Raw genomic sequence first — 18066 nt, 5'->3', positions numbered from 1 at the left:
AAGTGAATGCTTAGACTAACTTGTGTTAGACTACCACGAGTGTGTTCAGTTCCACTTGTGTTCAGTTTCTGGCAAGGGCATGCAATATTTCCCCTCTTCCTTGCGATAGTCCCTTGGAAGAGGGGAGGGAGAGCTTACGGCTGCCGGGGCCTCTGGCTAAAAGGCAGGGCAGGAGCTATGCCCAGGTCTCACACAGGCTGCAGAACTTGGGGGACTGCAGAGTTTCCAAATCCTTTTTCACATGCAATGTCAAGGCAATAACTTTAAACGTGCTTTTAATGAGAGAGGGGATTCAGACTTGCTGCAGTCAGTTACACCAACAGCAACAGTAAGGGAAGCAGCCCCTTGAAGAAACACTTAGTAGTCATAGCAGCAGTTATATCAATATTAATTGTTATTATAGTAATTGCTGGTTATACCAGTACTGATGCATTTCCTACTAGGCAAGCTCTGATTTATGAGCAGGGGCAGCAGTTCCTTCTGTGTGCTGTTTGCATGTCATTCCTTTCAGGTGCTCCTACACTGAGCTACAGAGGCAGATCATCTGCTTGAACCAGAACTATTTATAATTTTGCCTGTGATTATAAAAAGATACCATAATTAATTTTCCATAATATACTGATTTGTATCATGTACCTGCTTATCCCTACTGTGGGATGTCCCAAATCTCATCCTGTGGGAGAAAGAAATCCTACAGTTCTTCAAGGTAAATGGTGCCTGCTCACACATCCAAACTCCTCTTCCTCTGTGTAGCTGTGAAGCATCTTTGTACTATTGCTATTGAATCATGGTAAGGAATGTGTGTATTCTACAGTCTTTCTGTGACCCTTCATACAGGTTCATTACAGGTTTCCTCTGCTGGCTTTGCAGAGGGGATAAGTATGTTACACCTGGAGGAGGGGAGCTTGAGTCTCCTTAGCTTGAGTGGTAGCAACCTGCATTTGTAGTCCTCACTGTGTCAAGCAAGATATTGACCACCATAGATAGGCTGGATTTTCATCTTGGAAGAAATTCTTTGAGCTAATATCACCTCTTCAAGCACATACATGTCCAGTTCTTAAAACAGGCTATGCATATTGCTCTAAATCAGTAGGTTTCTGCCTCTTTGTGGATTACTGAATGTCTTCCAGTGTGGATGTCCGTCCTTCTGTAAACTTGGCCCATGTAGAGGGTGGTGTGGTGTGTGTCAACTTGCTTTTTCCAAGCAACTTTCTGCACACCTCTTCACTCAGATCTCCTTCCTTTCATGTTTTAGCACTGTTTCTCTCAACAGATGGGAACTGCCCAAAACAACAGTGACCTCAAACTACCTGCAGCAGAGTTTGACCTGTGTAACAAGGACATGATGGCAGACACATTTGACCACAGCGTCATTTCTGTTGGAGAAGAGGAAGGAACAGGCAACTTCCAACGTTCATTTCCAACACGAGAGTCCCTCCGATCCCCTCGGGGCTCTGTTGTGAGTTTCCATAACATTCAGTACTCTGTCAAGCAGTCCAGTGGATTCCTGTGTAAATGGAAAACTGCAGAAAAGAAGATCCTTCATAATGTTTAGTAAGTTTTTGCTTAAGGAAAGTTCTGGAGGGGTAGGAATTAACTTGCTGCTGTGGAACTGTGACATCCATGTCATCTTCTAGATTCAGGTGTGCTGACAAAGAAATGACTGCCCTCCTACTCGTCTGCAGTTCATGTGATCACTTCCTAATTCACCGTAGGTGAAACAGCTGGGATTTAGCTGGAGCAGTTTCAATTAAATATCTGAGCAAATTAGGATCAGACTCATGTGGAAGAAGATCTGAGGGCTCTCTAAACTGTGGCTGGAGCTGAGGTGGGAGGAAAGGAGCAGCAGAGAGCAATCATTTCTTCTTTCCAGACCCAGCTCAGCAGGGAAGACACCTTAACTTCTGTTTGCTGTAATTGCTTTTATGTCCAGCTCTGGTTCTGTTCTGACTGGCAGTTTGGGACAAGACAGGAAAAGTGCTTATTGATTTGAGATTTAAGGAGAAGATTTTAATCTCTCAAGTTTTCCTTTCAACAGCATTTTGTTCACATCCCATTTCCACTATGAACTGCATATGAACAGCCCCCCATCTGGGAATAATCCTTTTCTTTTTCTTCCAGTGGCATTATGAAGCCAGGCTTGAACGCTATCCTGGGGCCAACAGGCAGTGGTAAATCTTCGTGAGTATTTTCTTCTGTTCCTTCGGAGTCGTCTGTTTGAAGGGGATATGGGAATCTGTGAGGGTTGGGGAAGACCTGAGGAATCCTCAGGCTTGGGCCTTTGACGTGTGCCTGTGAGAAGTCTTGTGAAGTGGTATGGCATCATGTCCTTTTGCTGCCTGCTCTGCTGGAGGTTCCTCCCCTGTAGTGGGGTCACCAGAACAGATTGTGTGCCCACCTGCCTCTGCTCCGATTTGTAGTCCTGTGTTATTGCAGTCGCCTTTGGTGGCCTGAGTTACCAAGCTGAATGGGGTGACTGCCGCACATGTGGATACTCTGTCCTGCTGGCAAGCTCCCTCAGGGGCAGGAGGGAGGTAGTCCTGTGTCAAGTTGCTGCAGCAAGACTTCTTTGGGGATGCCAGACTGAGCCCTCCTTTTTGAGGACTGCCAGGAAAATGGCATAATGTCTTTCTGTAGAACAACTACTCTGGATCATCACCCCAACCTGCCTGTGGCCTCGCAAGGGGGAGTGCAAATACTTCGAGTTCTTTGGATGAAAGCACAGAGAAGTACCTTGCAGACTATCTCCTGTCAATGCTGATGCTATTTTCTCTCCAGTGGAACCAGCTTTGCACTCTCTACCTTTGAGAATGTCAGGGACGGGCAAAGATGGCCAGAGTTCACACAGGTGTGTCTTCATGGTGACCCTTGATCATCCCCTTTGAGGAGATTGCCAGCTAATCAGGACATTTTCAAGAGCAGAGCCTCAAGGCCGTGTTTACTTAGCTAGCAGACAGGCTGACCTCTGCATCTGCTGTAAGAAGAATCCAGAAATATGTTAAAATTACTTTTATATAGTTGATCTTAACTCTAGTCTTGTTTATACCCATTTGGATTAATTCCCTTGAGATCAAAGTAGTTACTTCTGTGCTCCACTGGCTGGAAAGCAGACTTCAGCTACTTGGCAGGGTGCTTTTGTGTGTGTTTTCAATTGAGGTTAGCTGTTAATGTGGAGACTGAGTAAATGTCTGTAGGGGGTTGTGACTGCTGTAATTGTGAGGGTCTGTAGACCACCAATACTGCTGGTGTACAATTTGCACTTAAATCCTGCATCTTCACCCTGCTTTCTGCACAAAAAGCTAAAGCCCTGGAGTAGAAGCCCCTTCCCATGTTCTTTGTTTGGTTTGCAGCATGCTGTGAGCGGGCTGTGAGCAGTCCTGACTTGTGGTACTTATCCAGTCAAAGATAAAAGCAGTTATTATGGCAAAATCTAATGCTTGGTGTTTATCTGAAGTCTCCTAGATGTGCTGGCTGCCAGAAAGGACCCAGCAGGCCTGTCTGGAGAAGTGCTTATAGATGGCATCCCACAACCTCCGAATTTCAAGTGCATCTCAGGATATGTTGTGCAGGTGAGTAACTGAGCCTTCAGTGTAGGCCTGGGAGCCCTTGAGAGGGAGGAGTGCAGACCAAGAGCATGCTATAGTGTAAAGCCTTTGAAAGGTGTCCTTCATGAGAAGCAAGAGGTGGTACATTGGAGGGAACTTACTGTGCTTCACGAATGACAGATTGCAGGGTCTTCCCTTCTGAGCAAATAGGGCTGGAGGGGGAGGGGTGGGAATAGCTTCTTGAAAAAAAAAAGGGGGGGGGGGAGGTAAGGCTCTGTCACATAAGATGAGCAAAGCCTAAACTCTTGAGTTAGGAAATGCTCAGTGAGCCTTACAGAACCTAATTTGATAACTTAGATGTTAGGGTATTTTCCTGGGAAAACAGAGGATCAAACTCTTACTTCTAGACAAGCATGGAGGTGTTTGTCTTCCTGAGGCCACATGGATGCCCTAACCACTGGGCTATTTTGGCTTGTTCTTTGGGCTTTGCCAGGGTTGGGGGGGGAGTATGTGGAAGGGGGGACACCAAACCCTTGTAAAATTCAGAAGTAGTTTTAGTTGGCAAGAAGTACCTTCAAACTATCGGACAATAATTCTAGGAAGTAAATAGACTCCTGCTGTTCTTCCTCTGATTCTGGCTGGCTAGGCAGAGCTTCATCCCAGTCAGAGACAGGAAAAGCCAGCTGAATCTGGGGAAGTGGGTGGAGGCCTGGACCAATTATAGACCCTCAAAGTGCTGGGGGAGCTGAGAAGGAGGGTATTCTTGGCAGCTGTATGAGCAGCCGAATCTGGAAACCATCCAGGGCTTCTGATTGCAAATTGTCACTGAATATGCAGCTTTTCTGAAAGCTGCTAGTTGGGGGGCTTTGAGAGGATGCATTTCAGAAGACTGATACTGAATCTTGATCTTGCAGGTCAAAATCCCCAAATCCTCAATGTCTCATAAATGGCCAGAAAGGTTCTTGCAAGAGGTCCCAGTTTGAAACATCTCTCCAATGTCCAAAGTAACAAAGTGACCAAATCTAACCTTGAAATGATATGCAAATAGGCAAGACATTAAACTCTCTCCCTTTCCACCCCCATGCACTACTTCCTAGATTGAGAAAGATTGCCCAAGAAGTGAAATAAACACTTAATGCCTAAAAGCCTACATACCTATAGGGCCAGTTTTGTGCAGATGAGCATGCAGACATGCCAAGTCACTTGCATTCCTATAAAACTCATGGTGGCCTCTCTGCTCATGCCTGGTAAGTGAGGGTGTCATTCCACCATTTATTAGGTTTGGTTGTTAAGGTGACTTAAGAGATTCCCAGCTGAGTTTCCAGTGCGGTGCCCAAAGAATTGTATTGGTGGATCTGAGGGTGGGGAATGCAGGAAGGGCTAGGAAGAGAGTTTGAAGGTGTGCACAGGGAGGGAAGTGGTGGTAGGATTTTCCTAAACCAGCTTTGGCACCAAAGCCAGTTTATCACAAAACTACAGCCTGAGTGGTGCTTGTCACATACTTCTGGCATAGTAGCACATTAAGCTTCCCTATTTACTCCAGGGCCAAATGCGGTTGGCTAAAACATCCTTTGCCCAGCTGATCAACTGCATCTGACATGGAAGGGGTCCCAAAGCTGCCCAGATGTTTGGCAGCTGGTTAGATTTGACTCTTATTTAAAATGCATGTGTCTATGTTGAAGCTTTGCTTGGGGATAGTCCTTAGAGTAATGTCTTGTGCTCAAGAGTTGCAGATACTTGAGAGACTGGGGGGGGGGGGGAATAAAGGGGGAGGGCATGTTGGTGTAGTTGTCTGGTTCCTCTGAGGAGCTGGTTCCCAGAGGGGAGCTGGGGAGAGCTCGTCGGAATCACAGCTGACTGAACTCAGTGGGTGCTCTGGGGCACAGCACAACGTAGCTTGTAACTGGGAACTGAGCTGACTTGGGTGACTCCCTGAATGACTGCCCTGAATGCTGAGCTGTATTAGCATCCATTGGCTTCAGCTGGACTGGCAGTTTATCTCTTTCCAAAACCAGCTAACTTCCCTGCCCCACCATGGCTTGTCTGGAAAATGCACTGCCTGTACAACTCCTCTGCGTTAGAACTCCTGAGCCAGAAAGCAGGCTGAGTTGGTAATGGCTGGTGCTGAGTGCAAGCTGGGAGCCCAGAGASCTCAAGTCTAGCCTTGGCTGCTGCTGAGTGACCTTGAACTTCACGTGTCCTGTAAGTTTTCAAGCAGGGTTTATCGCTCAGTCTAGTTTCTACTGTGGCTCCCAAACATTTTATCCAGCAACTGCCACTACAGGGACTCTGCTGCCCATTCAGGTAGCTGGGAATGAGACTTTTCAACTGTCAATTTGTATTGCTTTCAGGATGATGTTGTCATGGGCACAATGACAGTGAGAGAGAACCTGCACTTCTCTGCTGCCCTGCGACTCCCCAGCTCCATCACCATTGAAGAGAAGGAAGAGCGAGTCACCCAGATAATCAGTGAGCTGGGGTTAAGCAAAGTGGCTGATGCGAAGGTGAGTAGTGAGAATAGCTGTCCTAGAAATCATGTTACCTCTGGAAACCAAACTATTCAACACTGGGTAATCTGGCAAGAGTGCAGCCACCCTAAGTTAAACAGGAACCTGAATAAACTGTATTGCACACAGGAAATCAGTGCAGCTCTGCAGACAGCTTGGAAGAGCCATGTGTATTTCTTCCCAAAAGGGGAAGATCTTGGACCATGTCCAGTGTGTTGTATAAGTGCAGAGGCAAAAAGTTGCCTAGCCATAGCACCTTGGAAAGCTGCTCAGTTACTTCCTGGCTTTGTGGGACAAGGCAAGGAAATTGTTTTTACATTGCCAAAAGCTGTGAGGGATGGAAAACTGGGCTGTGGTAGAGATGTTCTGTGCAGAGCTTGTTCTTCAGGGCAGTATCTCCCCTTTCACTCAGGCAGCAGGTGAGCTACCTGCGAAAGGCATCCCTGAACACCAAAGCAGTCTCTGGCAGCTGTGGCCTCATTCTGGCTCTTCCTTGTCTGTGCCATCTTTGTTCCCTGAAGTCAAAAGGTGCCTGGCACCTCTGAAAATCAGACTATCTTCTTATTGCTACATAATACCTAATGTGCCCTTTAAAAATCAGACCCATCATCTGCTGCTAGCCCTAGTGTTCAGTGACTGGACTCTTTGAAAATGAAAAGGGTTGCTGGGTGTAGTGAGCGCTGAACTCCATAATATGCACTGGCTGGGTCTTGTTGTGAATGCCTGACACTTTTTCCTGTAGGTAGGAACCGAATTGATCCGGGGAGTGTCCGGAGGGGAGAGGAAGAGAACCAACATTGGGATGGAGCTCATCACGGAGCCGCCAGTCCTTTTTCTGGATGAGCCAACAACTGGCCTTGATTCCAGCACAGCCAATGCTGTGCTCTTCCTTTTGAAGAAGTAAGAGTCAGTTCTTCAGGGGTCTGCTGGGATTTTTTTTGCCAGCTCATTATTTAAAAAAGGAATTCTGCTATGACCGAGTGGCTATAGTACTGGTAAAAAGCTGGACTAGTAGACTCAGAAGTGGAAGTTAATTCTTTATCTGGGCCTTGTCCAAAGCCCTTTGAAGTTGATGGGAAACTTTCCACAGCAAGCATTGGACTGAAGCCCAAAAAGCAGATGTAGCTTGGACAGCTTCCCTTTGCCACAGAGAGGGGTGGACTGGGACGTCAGGCCCTGTAATCATAATTTCTTGGCCTTCCAGCTGAGTCTATTACAAAGGCTCTTCTTCCACTATGGCAAGGGCCTGAGGCTGAGATTAGATTTCACCTGTAGATTTATCCTGAGCACCCCCTGTATCTGTTTTGGAAACAAACTGTCCTGTGGTACAAACAGGACCAAACAAGGCTCACTTCATGAGAACATGTTCCTAATCCTCCTCCTTTGTTTGTCATGTTGTCTGGTTTTATTTGGGGGGACATTTTGCTCTCCTGTTTGTGGATAGAGGCCTTTGATCAGCAAGGATATTTGGGCATGAGTGCTAAAGCACTTGAAAGAGCTTCTGACAAACCTGAAAGAAAGCTAGTTTTGACTTCTCTAGAGAGTAAATGGTCAGTACAAGAGCTAAGAGAAATCTACCATGTTGCCAGATTTCCAGGCATTACCTAGCAGGCCCTGGAAATGTCATTAAGTGCAGTAGGACCATTCAGATTGTTCAAGTTGAACCCTGATATAGAAAATGTGTGAGGAGGATTTACATAGCAGGTGTGGCCCTCAACCTTTGCCCACAGGCAACATCATACTTTGTCTACCTGAACTGTAACAACGGTTATAACAGTTGTAATCATAGGTGCTGTCTGAAGGTCTTGCAGTGTGTGACACAGTGAGAGAAAAGGAAACTACTGTTTTACTGAATTGAGACTCTTAGAAGCTGACAAGTGCTTGTTGCAGATTTGGATGATTAATTTTTGTTTGGCTTAACATGTTCTTTCCAAAATGCAAAGTATGGTGTATTTGAGAGATGTTTTTGTTTCTATTTCAGGCTCTCCAGAAGAGGCCGAACCATAATCTTTTCCATCCACCAGCCCCGCTATTCCATATTCAAGCTGTTTGACAGTCTGACATTACTTGCTTTGGGAAGGGTGCTGTACCATGGTCCTGCTAAGCAGGCCCTGGAATATTTTCGTTCTATTGGTAAGTCTTCTGTACCAAGAGCAAAGGTAACAGCTAACAATTTTAATCTGTGAAGGGTTTCTTAACCTAGTGCTGGATAGAACTCCTCTGCAGTTTTATTATTAGGATACCCAGAGGCTGTATGTCTACAGTCTGAACAGTATTTAGTTAAACTAGGAGAATAAGAAATAATAAAAGCAAAGTCTTCCAGACAGCACAGAGCATGGGTCTTTTCTGCCTTTGTTTTGCCTAGAACCAAGCCAAAGAAACAGCAGCTGCTTGCATGTTTAGAAGCATGATATGCAACAAACAAAATGTTTGTGTTTCTGCCAACCCTAGGTGACAGACCCAGTGGGTCTTGAAACATAGCCTGTAGATTGGCAGCAATCTGTAGAGGCCGATCCAAGAATCTACTCTAGTCTGGGTACAGGTGGGTGACTGAGTGGGGAAAGCCATGGTGAGTCTTAGGACGGGTTAATAATTGCACTGTTGGGTGGCTGCTCCTTGTACAAGTCAGCAGGATGAGGGGTTCTGACTATAATGGACAGAGGATGTGGAGTGGATTTCCAAATCTGCCATGGACATGTTAGATTGTAGGCTTTCCCTGGCTTTGGGGGACGTGCTGTAACCAATCTTATTCCTTTTACTCCTCTTTGTATCCCCTCGCCCCCAAATTCCTTCCTCACAGGAATGTTACAGGATGAGCATCCTTGCTTTTTTCCTCCCCATCCCATGGCTAGGACCATATTATGAAACAAAACCCTTGGACAACACTTTCTCTTCCTTGTGATCAAGGAAACACAAGCAAGATTTGAGGTCCTAGAGTAGCCCAAGCATTTGAGGCTGCAGAGCAGACATCTAGCAACACCTAGTGAGGAGCTGTATGTCTCTGAGTGGGATGTGATTGAACAAGATTGGGAAGGAGACAAGAGTTGTTCATGCTGAGCTGTGTAAAAGCAATTTACAGATTTCTTCTCACCTGAAGTCAGTGGGGAATAACTAGCTTTGCAGCTCAGTATTGATACCTTAGTTTCCCCATCTCCAAAATCCTGTCTGTTCTACTGCTGTAAATTAATGCTCATGGAGAGCTGTGAGGTTCTTGTAGGGTTGTGGAAAAGTGATGTAGTATTAAGCCTGGCCTTCTGAGATGTGCTCTCTGCAATACAAACTTGCTGGGTTGCTCTTTTGAAAGGATATGAATGTGAACCCTTCAACAACCCAGCTGACTTCTTCCTTGATGTCATAAACGGTGATTCAACTGCTGTGGCAGCAAGCAAGGAAGGTTACAGACCTGTGGACACAGAAAGAGGTAAAACTGTGAAGGAGAAATCCACTGTTGGGTGGAGTAGAAGGGAAATAGCATGTGGTGATGCTGAGCTTTTATCCTCTGGATTTCTTCTAATCTAAGATTTCCTTTTCATATACTTTCCCTACTAATAGATATACTTTGCTTTGGGCTTCTTTAAAGATCTCAAAACTCTTTAAAAGGGATTTTGTTTCCTTCAATAATATAGGAGAGCAGTGAGAAATATCAGTAGTCTACAAAACTTGGTATGTGGGAAGGACTGAAGAACTAGAATTGCTTGGTCTCAAGGGACAGCTGACAAAAGACGGAAGTTTTCAGTCACATAAGAGACTGCTGCAGAGAAGACAGGGTAGATAGGCTAAGGAGCATTGGATTTACATAACAGTGAGAAACACTGGAACTAGATATGAGAACAAACTCTAACACTACACTGAGTGAAATGTTGGAAATGCAARGGATGCTGTAGTATAACCATGACTGAAGGATTATAAGGGTACATTAGACATCTGTTAAACAGTTTTGGTAGTGGTGCCTTTGGGGCATGGGGGAATGGATCTGAGCAAATCATTGATCCTCAAAATTCAGTGAAATAAAAGTTTTCTGGTGGCTGGTTCTGAGATGGAGGCTATGTTTGTGCCACAAGCAACAAGCTAGGTTGGATTAAAATTGCAGGGAAACCCCCTCACTCAAGCTAGCCTCCTAAGTGCAGGGCTGTGGCTTGAACAATTCAAATACTCTAAGCATTCCTACTATTTTATCCAGTCTCCACAGCTGACCCCTGTCTGAGGGTAAGGTTCATGGGGAATTACAAGCCTTATATTGTCTTTGCTGTTCAGAGGTGAGTGGTGAAAATGGAGTGGCAGAGGAAAACATGGACAGCAGTGTGGTAGATGTGCTGCACCAGAAGTATCTCAACTCCAGCCTGTATCAGAGCACAAGGGAAGCATTGAGGAAAGTGGAACTTGGGCAGGGAAGCAAGCAGAGGCTACCCAAGAAGGGACATGAGATTACCTATGCAAATGGCTTCCTTACCCAACTGTATTGGGTGTCCAAGCGTTCTCTGAAAAACCTCATCAGGAACCCGCAGGCCTCTGTTGCACAGGTAGGTAACAGTTAGTAAAGGTTGCAGATTTGTTCTGTTCTTAGTCCCTCAGTCCTCTCACTCAGCAGTTTGTAGGACTGATTTTCTTTTCAAAGGCAGCTAGGGAAATAGGAAGGTTCTGTGCCACTACCATTTAAGGGGAATGAAATGCCCAGCTCCCTTTGCTTTTGAAAAAAATCTCCATTTTAGTTCAGTACAAGGACTACTGCACTGAAGACTGAGGAGTCAAAGGAAATACTCCATCCTTGAGTTCGTATGTGGAGTTTCCAGGGTGATGTTAATTTTGTGGCTTACCTGAAATTTTCAAGCTGGGTTATTTTTTGAGTGTGGAAAAGCACTTCCTCTGAYCTTCATGGCTAGGAAAGACTAAAAGAAAAGTGAAGAGGATAAACCAGGAAAATTTGGCTGAAGTGTGTGCGCATGTGCACACGTGTGCATGCATTGACTCACAACAGCAAAGATTTTAGGCAGGTGTGAATCTTAAACCCTACATGTACCTTAGTGACTGAGCACTGTCTAATGACTTGTCCCTATTTATAAGTTGAGGCACTACATTCTCCCTTTTTTCTTTCCACTTCTAGATTGCAGTGACCATAATTCTAGCCCTGGTTGTGGGTGCCATCTTTTTTGGTGCAAAACTGGATCGAAGTGGCATTCAGAATCGGTAAGTTGGAAAGCTGCAGGCTGCTCACTTCCCTGTGTGTAGCAGACAGGTTTCAGCAGCAGGGAAGGCTTTGGGCTCTGCTTAGACCATGATGGAGGTTTGGGTTCACTAGTCTCAACACATGGCAACATGTGTATTCCTGGAGTTTCTAAAGGGACCACCGTCCCATCAGGCTCACAGATATGGACCAAGGAAGGAAATATGAAGGGGAAGACAAAGGAATAAGCCTGGTTTTACAGCTAAGATCTACAGTAGCCAATTAAGTATCTCCATACTGTGGCGAGAGACAGAAGCACTGACTCAAYTGGTGTGATGATCAGTGCTGATCTTGGCTGTCTCCTCACTTCTTGACTGTTCTGTTCTGCCTTTCAGGGTTGGTTCTTTGTTTTTTGTCACCACAAACCAGTGTTTTTCCAGTGTCTCTGCAATTGAGTTGTTCATCAGAGACAAGAAGTTATTTGTGTAAGTAGTGATGCTCTTAGACTGTTTCCTCTTGCCTCTGTGGGGAGGGGGGACAAATATCTTACAGGATAACCAAAATGATTTTCACCTGTCAGGACTTAAGATTTGGTTTCTCCCTTGCAACAGTAGATTCTAATAGTAATACTAAGTCTGTCCATAAAATAGGGAGCTGAAATGGTAAGATGCAAGTGATGGGGGGAAAGGAGGGGAGGAATAAAACCCTTTTATTTGCCTGCTGCATCATGGTTAATTGGGAAGTACTTTTCTTACTTTTGGTAACATCTGGTTTGAAATCTGCTCTGCCCTGCCAGGGCAGAGCCTGCCTTTTCACTTGCAGGGGTGAAAAGTTATCCATCAATGATCGCACAGTGGTAAGATGATGCAAAGGTGAAGGCAAAGTTATTGGAAGAGCTTCACAAAGGATGCTGAGAGGAAGAGAGCTGCTGGTTGCCTTATAAGAACTCCCTAACAGTCAAGTGCACCCCTATATATGGGTAGAAAATGTAGTTTGGAATAACCTCCAGCTTACTGGATGAGCAGGCAAGAGACAGATCTTCTGCAGTAAAGAGTAGACTGGGGCTTTGAGCCTGGAAAATGTATATCATTTCTGTAAGGCACTAGCATGAGAGTCCTAAAGTTTAGATGTGCCCAGGTCTACCACAGCTTGCTCAGGGAAGCTCAGTATTGACCCCAGGGGCTGTTCAGGATTAAATCCTCCCACACTGACATTTCTTGCCAGGATGCCTTGCTTACCAGCTTAGTTTACTAGCTGTGTCCTTGAAGATTTTGGCACTTAACCACTTACAGCATCTTTTTGTGAGCTCTATTAAGCAGCAAAAGATTGTAATGATATTTAATTTCCCTGAGAACTGGAGGCAAGTTGATGTCCTAAAGGCATTTTCCCATTATTGGTATCACTCTCCCTCCCTTGTAAACAGGATGTATGTTGAGGTAGCTGGAAAAGCTGTGGATACAGTGTTCCTCCAGGTAATAGCAGTCTAATACTTCCCCTGCTCTCATGTTCAGGATTATTCTCTTGAAAAGAGCTTTAGGTGCTTTTGGTGTTTTTTTTCCTTCTCCAGTATGCTGCTTAGCAGTCACGGCCTTTCAGTCACCTGTCTAAGTGTTTTCAGTGTCATTGCTAGGTCCAGGAGATAGATCAGCATTTGCCCTTATTTTACAGATGAGGAAGTGATAGCACAGAAAATCAGCAGCTTGCACATAGAGAGGGAGTCAGTGACAAAGAGAACAGAAACTGAACCAGGACAAACCAGATACACATACTGAGCGTTATTCCCACATAACCTCTAGACCTGTGCAACTCCCCTCCTTCCTGTCCTTGCAGCCATCAGTACACCAGTGGATATTACCGTGTGTCTGCCTACTTCCTGGCCTTGATGGTAGGAGATCTGCTGCCCATGAGAACTGCTCCAGCCATCATATTCTCATGCATCAGTTACTGGATGATTGGTGAGGAATTGATGCTTTCATTGAACCTGTCATCTTCCAACATGTTTGATTTCTGACTTGGCCAGAGTTAATTCCTACATCTATACAATGAAGCTGGTTGAACCCTCAACTGATTTTTAAGTGCTTGGCATCAGAATAGCTTCTGAGGACTCTAGGGCAGGGGCAGAGACACCCGCAATCTAAGACAGGAAGTTGCTTGACCATGTCTTTTGGCAAGGTTTGCTGGGACCTCTGGAGCATGCACAATTGCTGCATCTCCAAACTCTCTCTCTTCCAGCTTTCCATGCCTTCTGTAGGAGTCCAAGGGTACCTCTCTGGGATTCATGATGTGGCTGTTTACTAGGCTTTTCCCTCTCTGTTTTCTGTCAGGCTACCAGGCTGTTGCAGGCCGGTTCTTCTTCTTCATGCTGACCCTGGTACTGGTATCCTACACTGCCACAGCCATGTCTCTGGCTATAAGTGCTGGGATGGATGTAGTGGCTGTGGCCAATCTGCTCATCACTATTTGTTTTGTCCTGATGCTTGTAAGTATATAAAGGTCTACGTGTGTGCTGCTTTGGTGGTGGAGGTGAGGAGACAACTGACGGAGCACAGCTGGGTTTAGGAGACAAGCTGAGAGGACTGGATTGAGCCAGCCAAAAGCAGGCTGAGAACCCCCAGTCCTGAGATCAAGTGTCAAATCATCCCTCAGATGCAATTCTGTAGGTGCAGTGCCACCAGATCTGTGTAAACCTAGTGTCCCCCAAAGTGTTCTTTTTAAATTTTCTTTATAAAAATTCTTTTAAAAAAAAATCTTGAGGTTTCCAATATGATGAATCTAAGCAATCAGCTAGATCACTTAAAGAAAAGAAAACAAAAAAAACCCAAACCACAAACCTGATTTTTATTGCATTGACTCTTCTTGCCTAGTGTGGTTAGGAAGAACATACCCTCTCTTTATTTTAATTCAGTATTGCTTTGGGGTTTCAGAAATTACTTCAAGACTTTTCTTCAAGAAATTCTAGGGAAGACAGCAAGTGAGGGAGAAAGTAACCTTGTCTACATGGAGACAAGGGACGTAATTTCTTTTTTGAAGAGATGATGTCGTTAGTGATAAAACTTCTTGACTGTGAGGCCTATAAGGTTACCGTAGCATAAAAAGTTACCTCTTGTCAGGAAATTCCTGGTAGTTTTCTGTACACATATTCTGAGCCCACAGCAAATCTCTTATCCTTTAGTTTGCAATTTATTTTAACTTGCTTTTGCAAAAAGCTAAATGATAGTCAATCACTTCAAACACTTGCTGTGGGTGAGGAGTAGTGTGACTGCAGTGAAGGGCAGCTGATATACAGAAAATGTAACAGTAACATTTTTTATGGATTCATTTTTTTTATAATGAATGGCTTACCCTGATGTCTTTAGGATAGAGATAAGCACAAGGATACTATAGACAAAGCACACTCTGAAGTGTCATGTCTAGCCATGAAGCCCAATTGCACTAAGAAATGAAATAACAAACTTTGCTCCAGGCAGTAAGGAGCACAGATACAGGATGTAGGTCAGAGGAGGAACCTAAAACAGTAATAGCCCCTAAGGATCCCCATGGTTTCCTCCTTGTTTTTTCTACTTCCTCGTCTCCCAGTCATCATTCTTCAGCTTCTGGCTGGCTTTACCATAGGACACAGTCCTCCAGAGTAAGATCTCCCTAGCAGTCCCTTTGTAGCTGACATGCAGATGTAGAAAACCTTTCTGTCCTTTTTGCAAGCTGTTTGCAACTGGGATACTTAGGTGTGCTGTTAGGCCAGCTGGCTGGCACTGCTGCAAGGTTAGCACTTGTGCCTGTAGGTCCATCCATAACAGCAGTAGGAGGTCCATCCATCACAGTGCACCTCTGCTGGACAAGTGGTGCATGCTGGGTAGAGGTACAATTATATCTGTGCAGGAATAGTAGTGTTTGCAATAACAAGAGTTTGTGACTCTATTACAGTTTCTTTTGTTCTGTTGTTTCAGATCTTTTCTGGCCTCTTAGTAAACCTCCCTTCTGTAATGGGCTGGCTCAACTGGCTGAAGTACTTCAGCATCCCACGATATGGCCTCACTGTGAGTAAAAAGTAGCATCAGTCTCTTGTGCATAAGGTAGCCATGGTGCAGCTTCCTGGAGAGCTTTGAGTGTACATGCAGTTATTTTAAAAGCCAGACTTCCGTTCTTTTCTCACATGAACCTGGTGATTGAAAAACCAACCAACCCCACAAAGGAAGCTAAAGTTAATCTATGTGTGAGAAGTGGAAAACCCCACATATTGAGCAAATCACTTGAAGCACAAAATTAGTGCTGCATGGACAGCAGCAGAGCAAGCTGTCTCAGTGAAGCCGTCATTCCTAACCTGAATAGCTGATCCTTATGGCTCAGAAGAAAGTTAAATATTGCACGCCCCCTCCAGAGACTGCTATTTGGGTGGCAACTGTGAGGTTAATATCTGTGTTTACAGTATTTACCATAATACCTGAGTGTGTCAGTCTTCAGTGTTGCTTATTCTGTAAAGTGAAATGTGGCTAATTGCTGTTTCAGAATAATAAGGAGCTGGGGTACCCCTCAAAGATGGATTTCCCATCTTTGCTAAGTAAAATTTGCTCACTGAAGAGGCAAATGAATGCCAGAGCTGGTGCAGTGGGGAGGGCAGGACCATGTGGCTAGGAGTACAACAGAAGGATCAGGGAAGGGGGGAGGGATGTGAGACCTTTCCTGTTTTGGCATCACTGAGAGGTTTTATCAGTGTTGCTGCTTGTGGAGCAGTCCCACAAGCCTAAAAAGGAATACAAGTCTTAAGAAGCCTAAAAGGAACATGACTGAGTATGTATCTCTTAAATAAATGCCTTTGAGGTGTTTCAGCTTTGGGTGTTCAGCCCAAAATCACTAACTCTTTGTAAAAAATGGTGTCTGACTCTTTCCCTAGGCTCTTCAAGTAAATGAGTTTAGAGATCTCTACTTCTGTGGCAGCGAGAAGAATCTGAATGTTACAGTGCCTGTAGGCAGCTGTCCCCCAGTTATTTCAGGAGAAATGTAAGTGTCTACCTCATGATGGTTCTTAGGCCTAGTTGTAATGTCTTCCTCAAAGAAAAATCTATGACTATTTCAAATGTTTATCTTATTCACAGAATAACCATTCAAAAACTAGTCTCCTCAAGAATTTGTCACAATATAATGTATTTTTTGAGTATCTATTAAAATTTCACAATTACCCAAGACTGAAGTAGAGACAAGACTTCTACTACAAATGGGCAAATGAGCTAAATGAAATTGGTTTTGATTACTTGGCCCTGGCTTATCAGTTTTCTTAGGAACAAACAACCCTGGGGTTACTTTACAATAGGAATGCAATTTATGGGCAACAATTTATGGACTTGGTGGGAAGCAGTAGACTTGTGATCAGAAACATGCCTGGCCCTCAGAGCTAGTTGGTAAATAATGATTCCTTGGATCTCTTCTGTATCTGTAGGGATGGTATCCCCCAGTGTTACTTCCCTACTTGAAATATTCTGACTATTGATACAGCAACTAGGATCATCTCAAGGATGATGAGAACCCGAGATCTAGATTTGTTCCTTTGGCTGTTGATTCATGATGGGTTATTAAGCTACTCCACTTCTGTCACTTCTGTTTTGCTGATTTGTGGGTAAAGGAATCTTTGTGGAACAGGAATAAAAGTAATTACTTTGAGACTTACAGGTGGCACATACTAACTTCTGCTCCATGCTTTTCTGCAGCTGTTTTGGTGAGACACACCTCTGCAGCCAGGGAATTACACCTACCAACTGGGCTATGTGGGAAAACATAGTGGCTCTATTCTGCATGACTGTTATCTTCCTTGTAATAGCCTATGCAAAACTCCGATTTATGAGAAAGTTCACATAGACTCCTCCATTGCCTTGCTCTGCAGCTTCTCAGGACTTAAAACTGCAAAACCTGTTAAAGCCTACTGGAGGCTGCCAAAAGATTTCAGCTGACTACTGGACTTCAAAGGGGAGTCTTGTCACCTTGTTTCTGAACCATGATCTCCATGTGATTATATGATTCTGTTTTTAACACCGAGTAGGTGAATTTGTAAGGACCTAAGAGGGGAATATATTCTCTTGGGTACTTATCAAACTATGTGTTACAGAACTTCATTCTTCTGTGGCCAGCCTCTGATGTATTTCAGAGAAATTATACAGGAAATGTTCAAAAGGAAACATTTCCCTGTGAAAATATGAGCTTCTCTTGTCACACACAGTACAAGGTTATGATGGCATTTATGTACTGATACACTGGCCCTCGCTAGTGCCTGAGTGTACATGGTGCATTGGAGAAGCATTTGAGTGACGTTAGTAAACAGGGAACGAGCTCTCCTCTCGAAGCGAGAATGGTTTCCTTCCAGTAGCATCACAACAGAAGCAACTTCTCACAGCAACAGCTTTTGCTCATGAAAACTAAACAGTGTCTGGGACCAACTCCAAGTGACAAGTATGATACTGATGAACTGTAGAACTGAACCATTTACTACTTAAGAAAGGAATTTCCTCCCATTCTGTTCTTTTTTAACAATAAACCAGGTTTTGTATACTTAGTAATGGCAACTTTTTCTTTAACGGGCTACCCCTTAGTGGTGCTATCCACACCCTGCTATTTTTGATACTGAGCTTAAGAAAATGGCGTGGACTTTCCAAGGTGTTGGTGGCGGCTGCCCTGGCTCAGGGTGGGCTGCGGCCTGACGGCAGCTGCCCCCCTCGCCGCGCCCTGGGCCCGGAGGACGGCGGTGGCCCTTCGGGAGCTGGGGCTTGTGCAGGCCGGGCCGGGAGCAGCCACTGAGCGCTGGACCTGGTGCTCCAGAAATAACTCAGTCGCGCTTACGAAAGCCGCCCGCTCTTGCACGTTTACACCA

General features: G+C 44.7%; 1 protein-coding gene across 1 annotated transcript; it reads left to right on the top strand.

Moving 5' to 3' along the window:
- Positions 1-1273: 1273 nt before the first annotated feature.
- LOC112963884 (ATP-binding cassette sub-family G member 2-like) lies at positions 1274-17060 on the top strand. Its single transcript, XM_026061329.1, has 15 exons — positions 1274-1554; positions 2122-2181; positions 3455-3569; positions 5897-6049; positions 6795-6952; positions 8034-8185; positions 9357-9473; positions 10307-10572; positions 11154-11236; positions 11609-11698; positions 13044-13168; positions 13538-13692; positions 15158-15247; positions 16102-16208; positions 16913-17060. Exons 1-15 carry the CDS (start codon positions 1274-1276, stop codon positions 17058-17060), a joined length of 2100 nt encoding a protein of 699 aa, XP_025917114.1.
- Positions 17061-18066: the final 1006 nt, after the last annotated feature.

Source organism: Apteryx rowi, unplaced genomic scaffold (genome assembly GCF_003343035.1).
Source record: "Apteryx rowi isolate R43461 unplaced genomic scaffold, aptRow1 scaffold_18, whole genome shotgun sequence".
Taxonomy (NCBI): Eukaryota; Metazoa; Chordata; class Aves; order Apterygiformes; family Apterygidae; genus Apteryx; species Apteryx rowi.
This window is presented reverse-complemented; position numbering and strand designations above follow the sequence as displayed.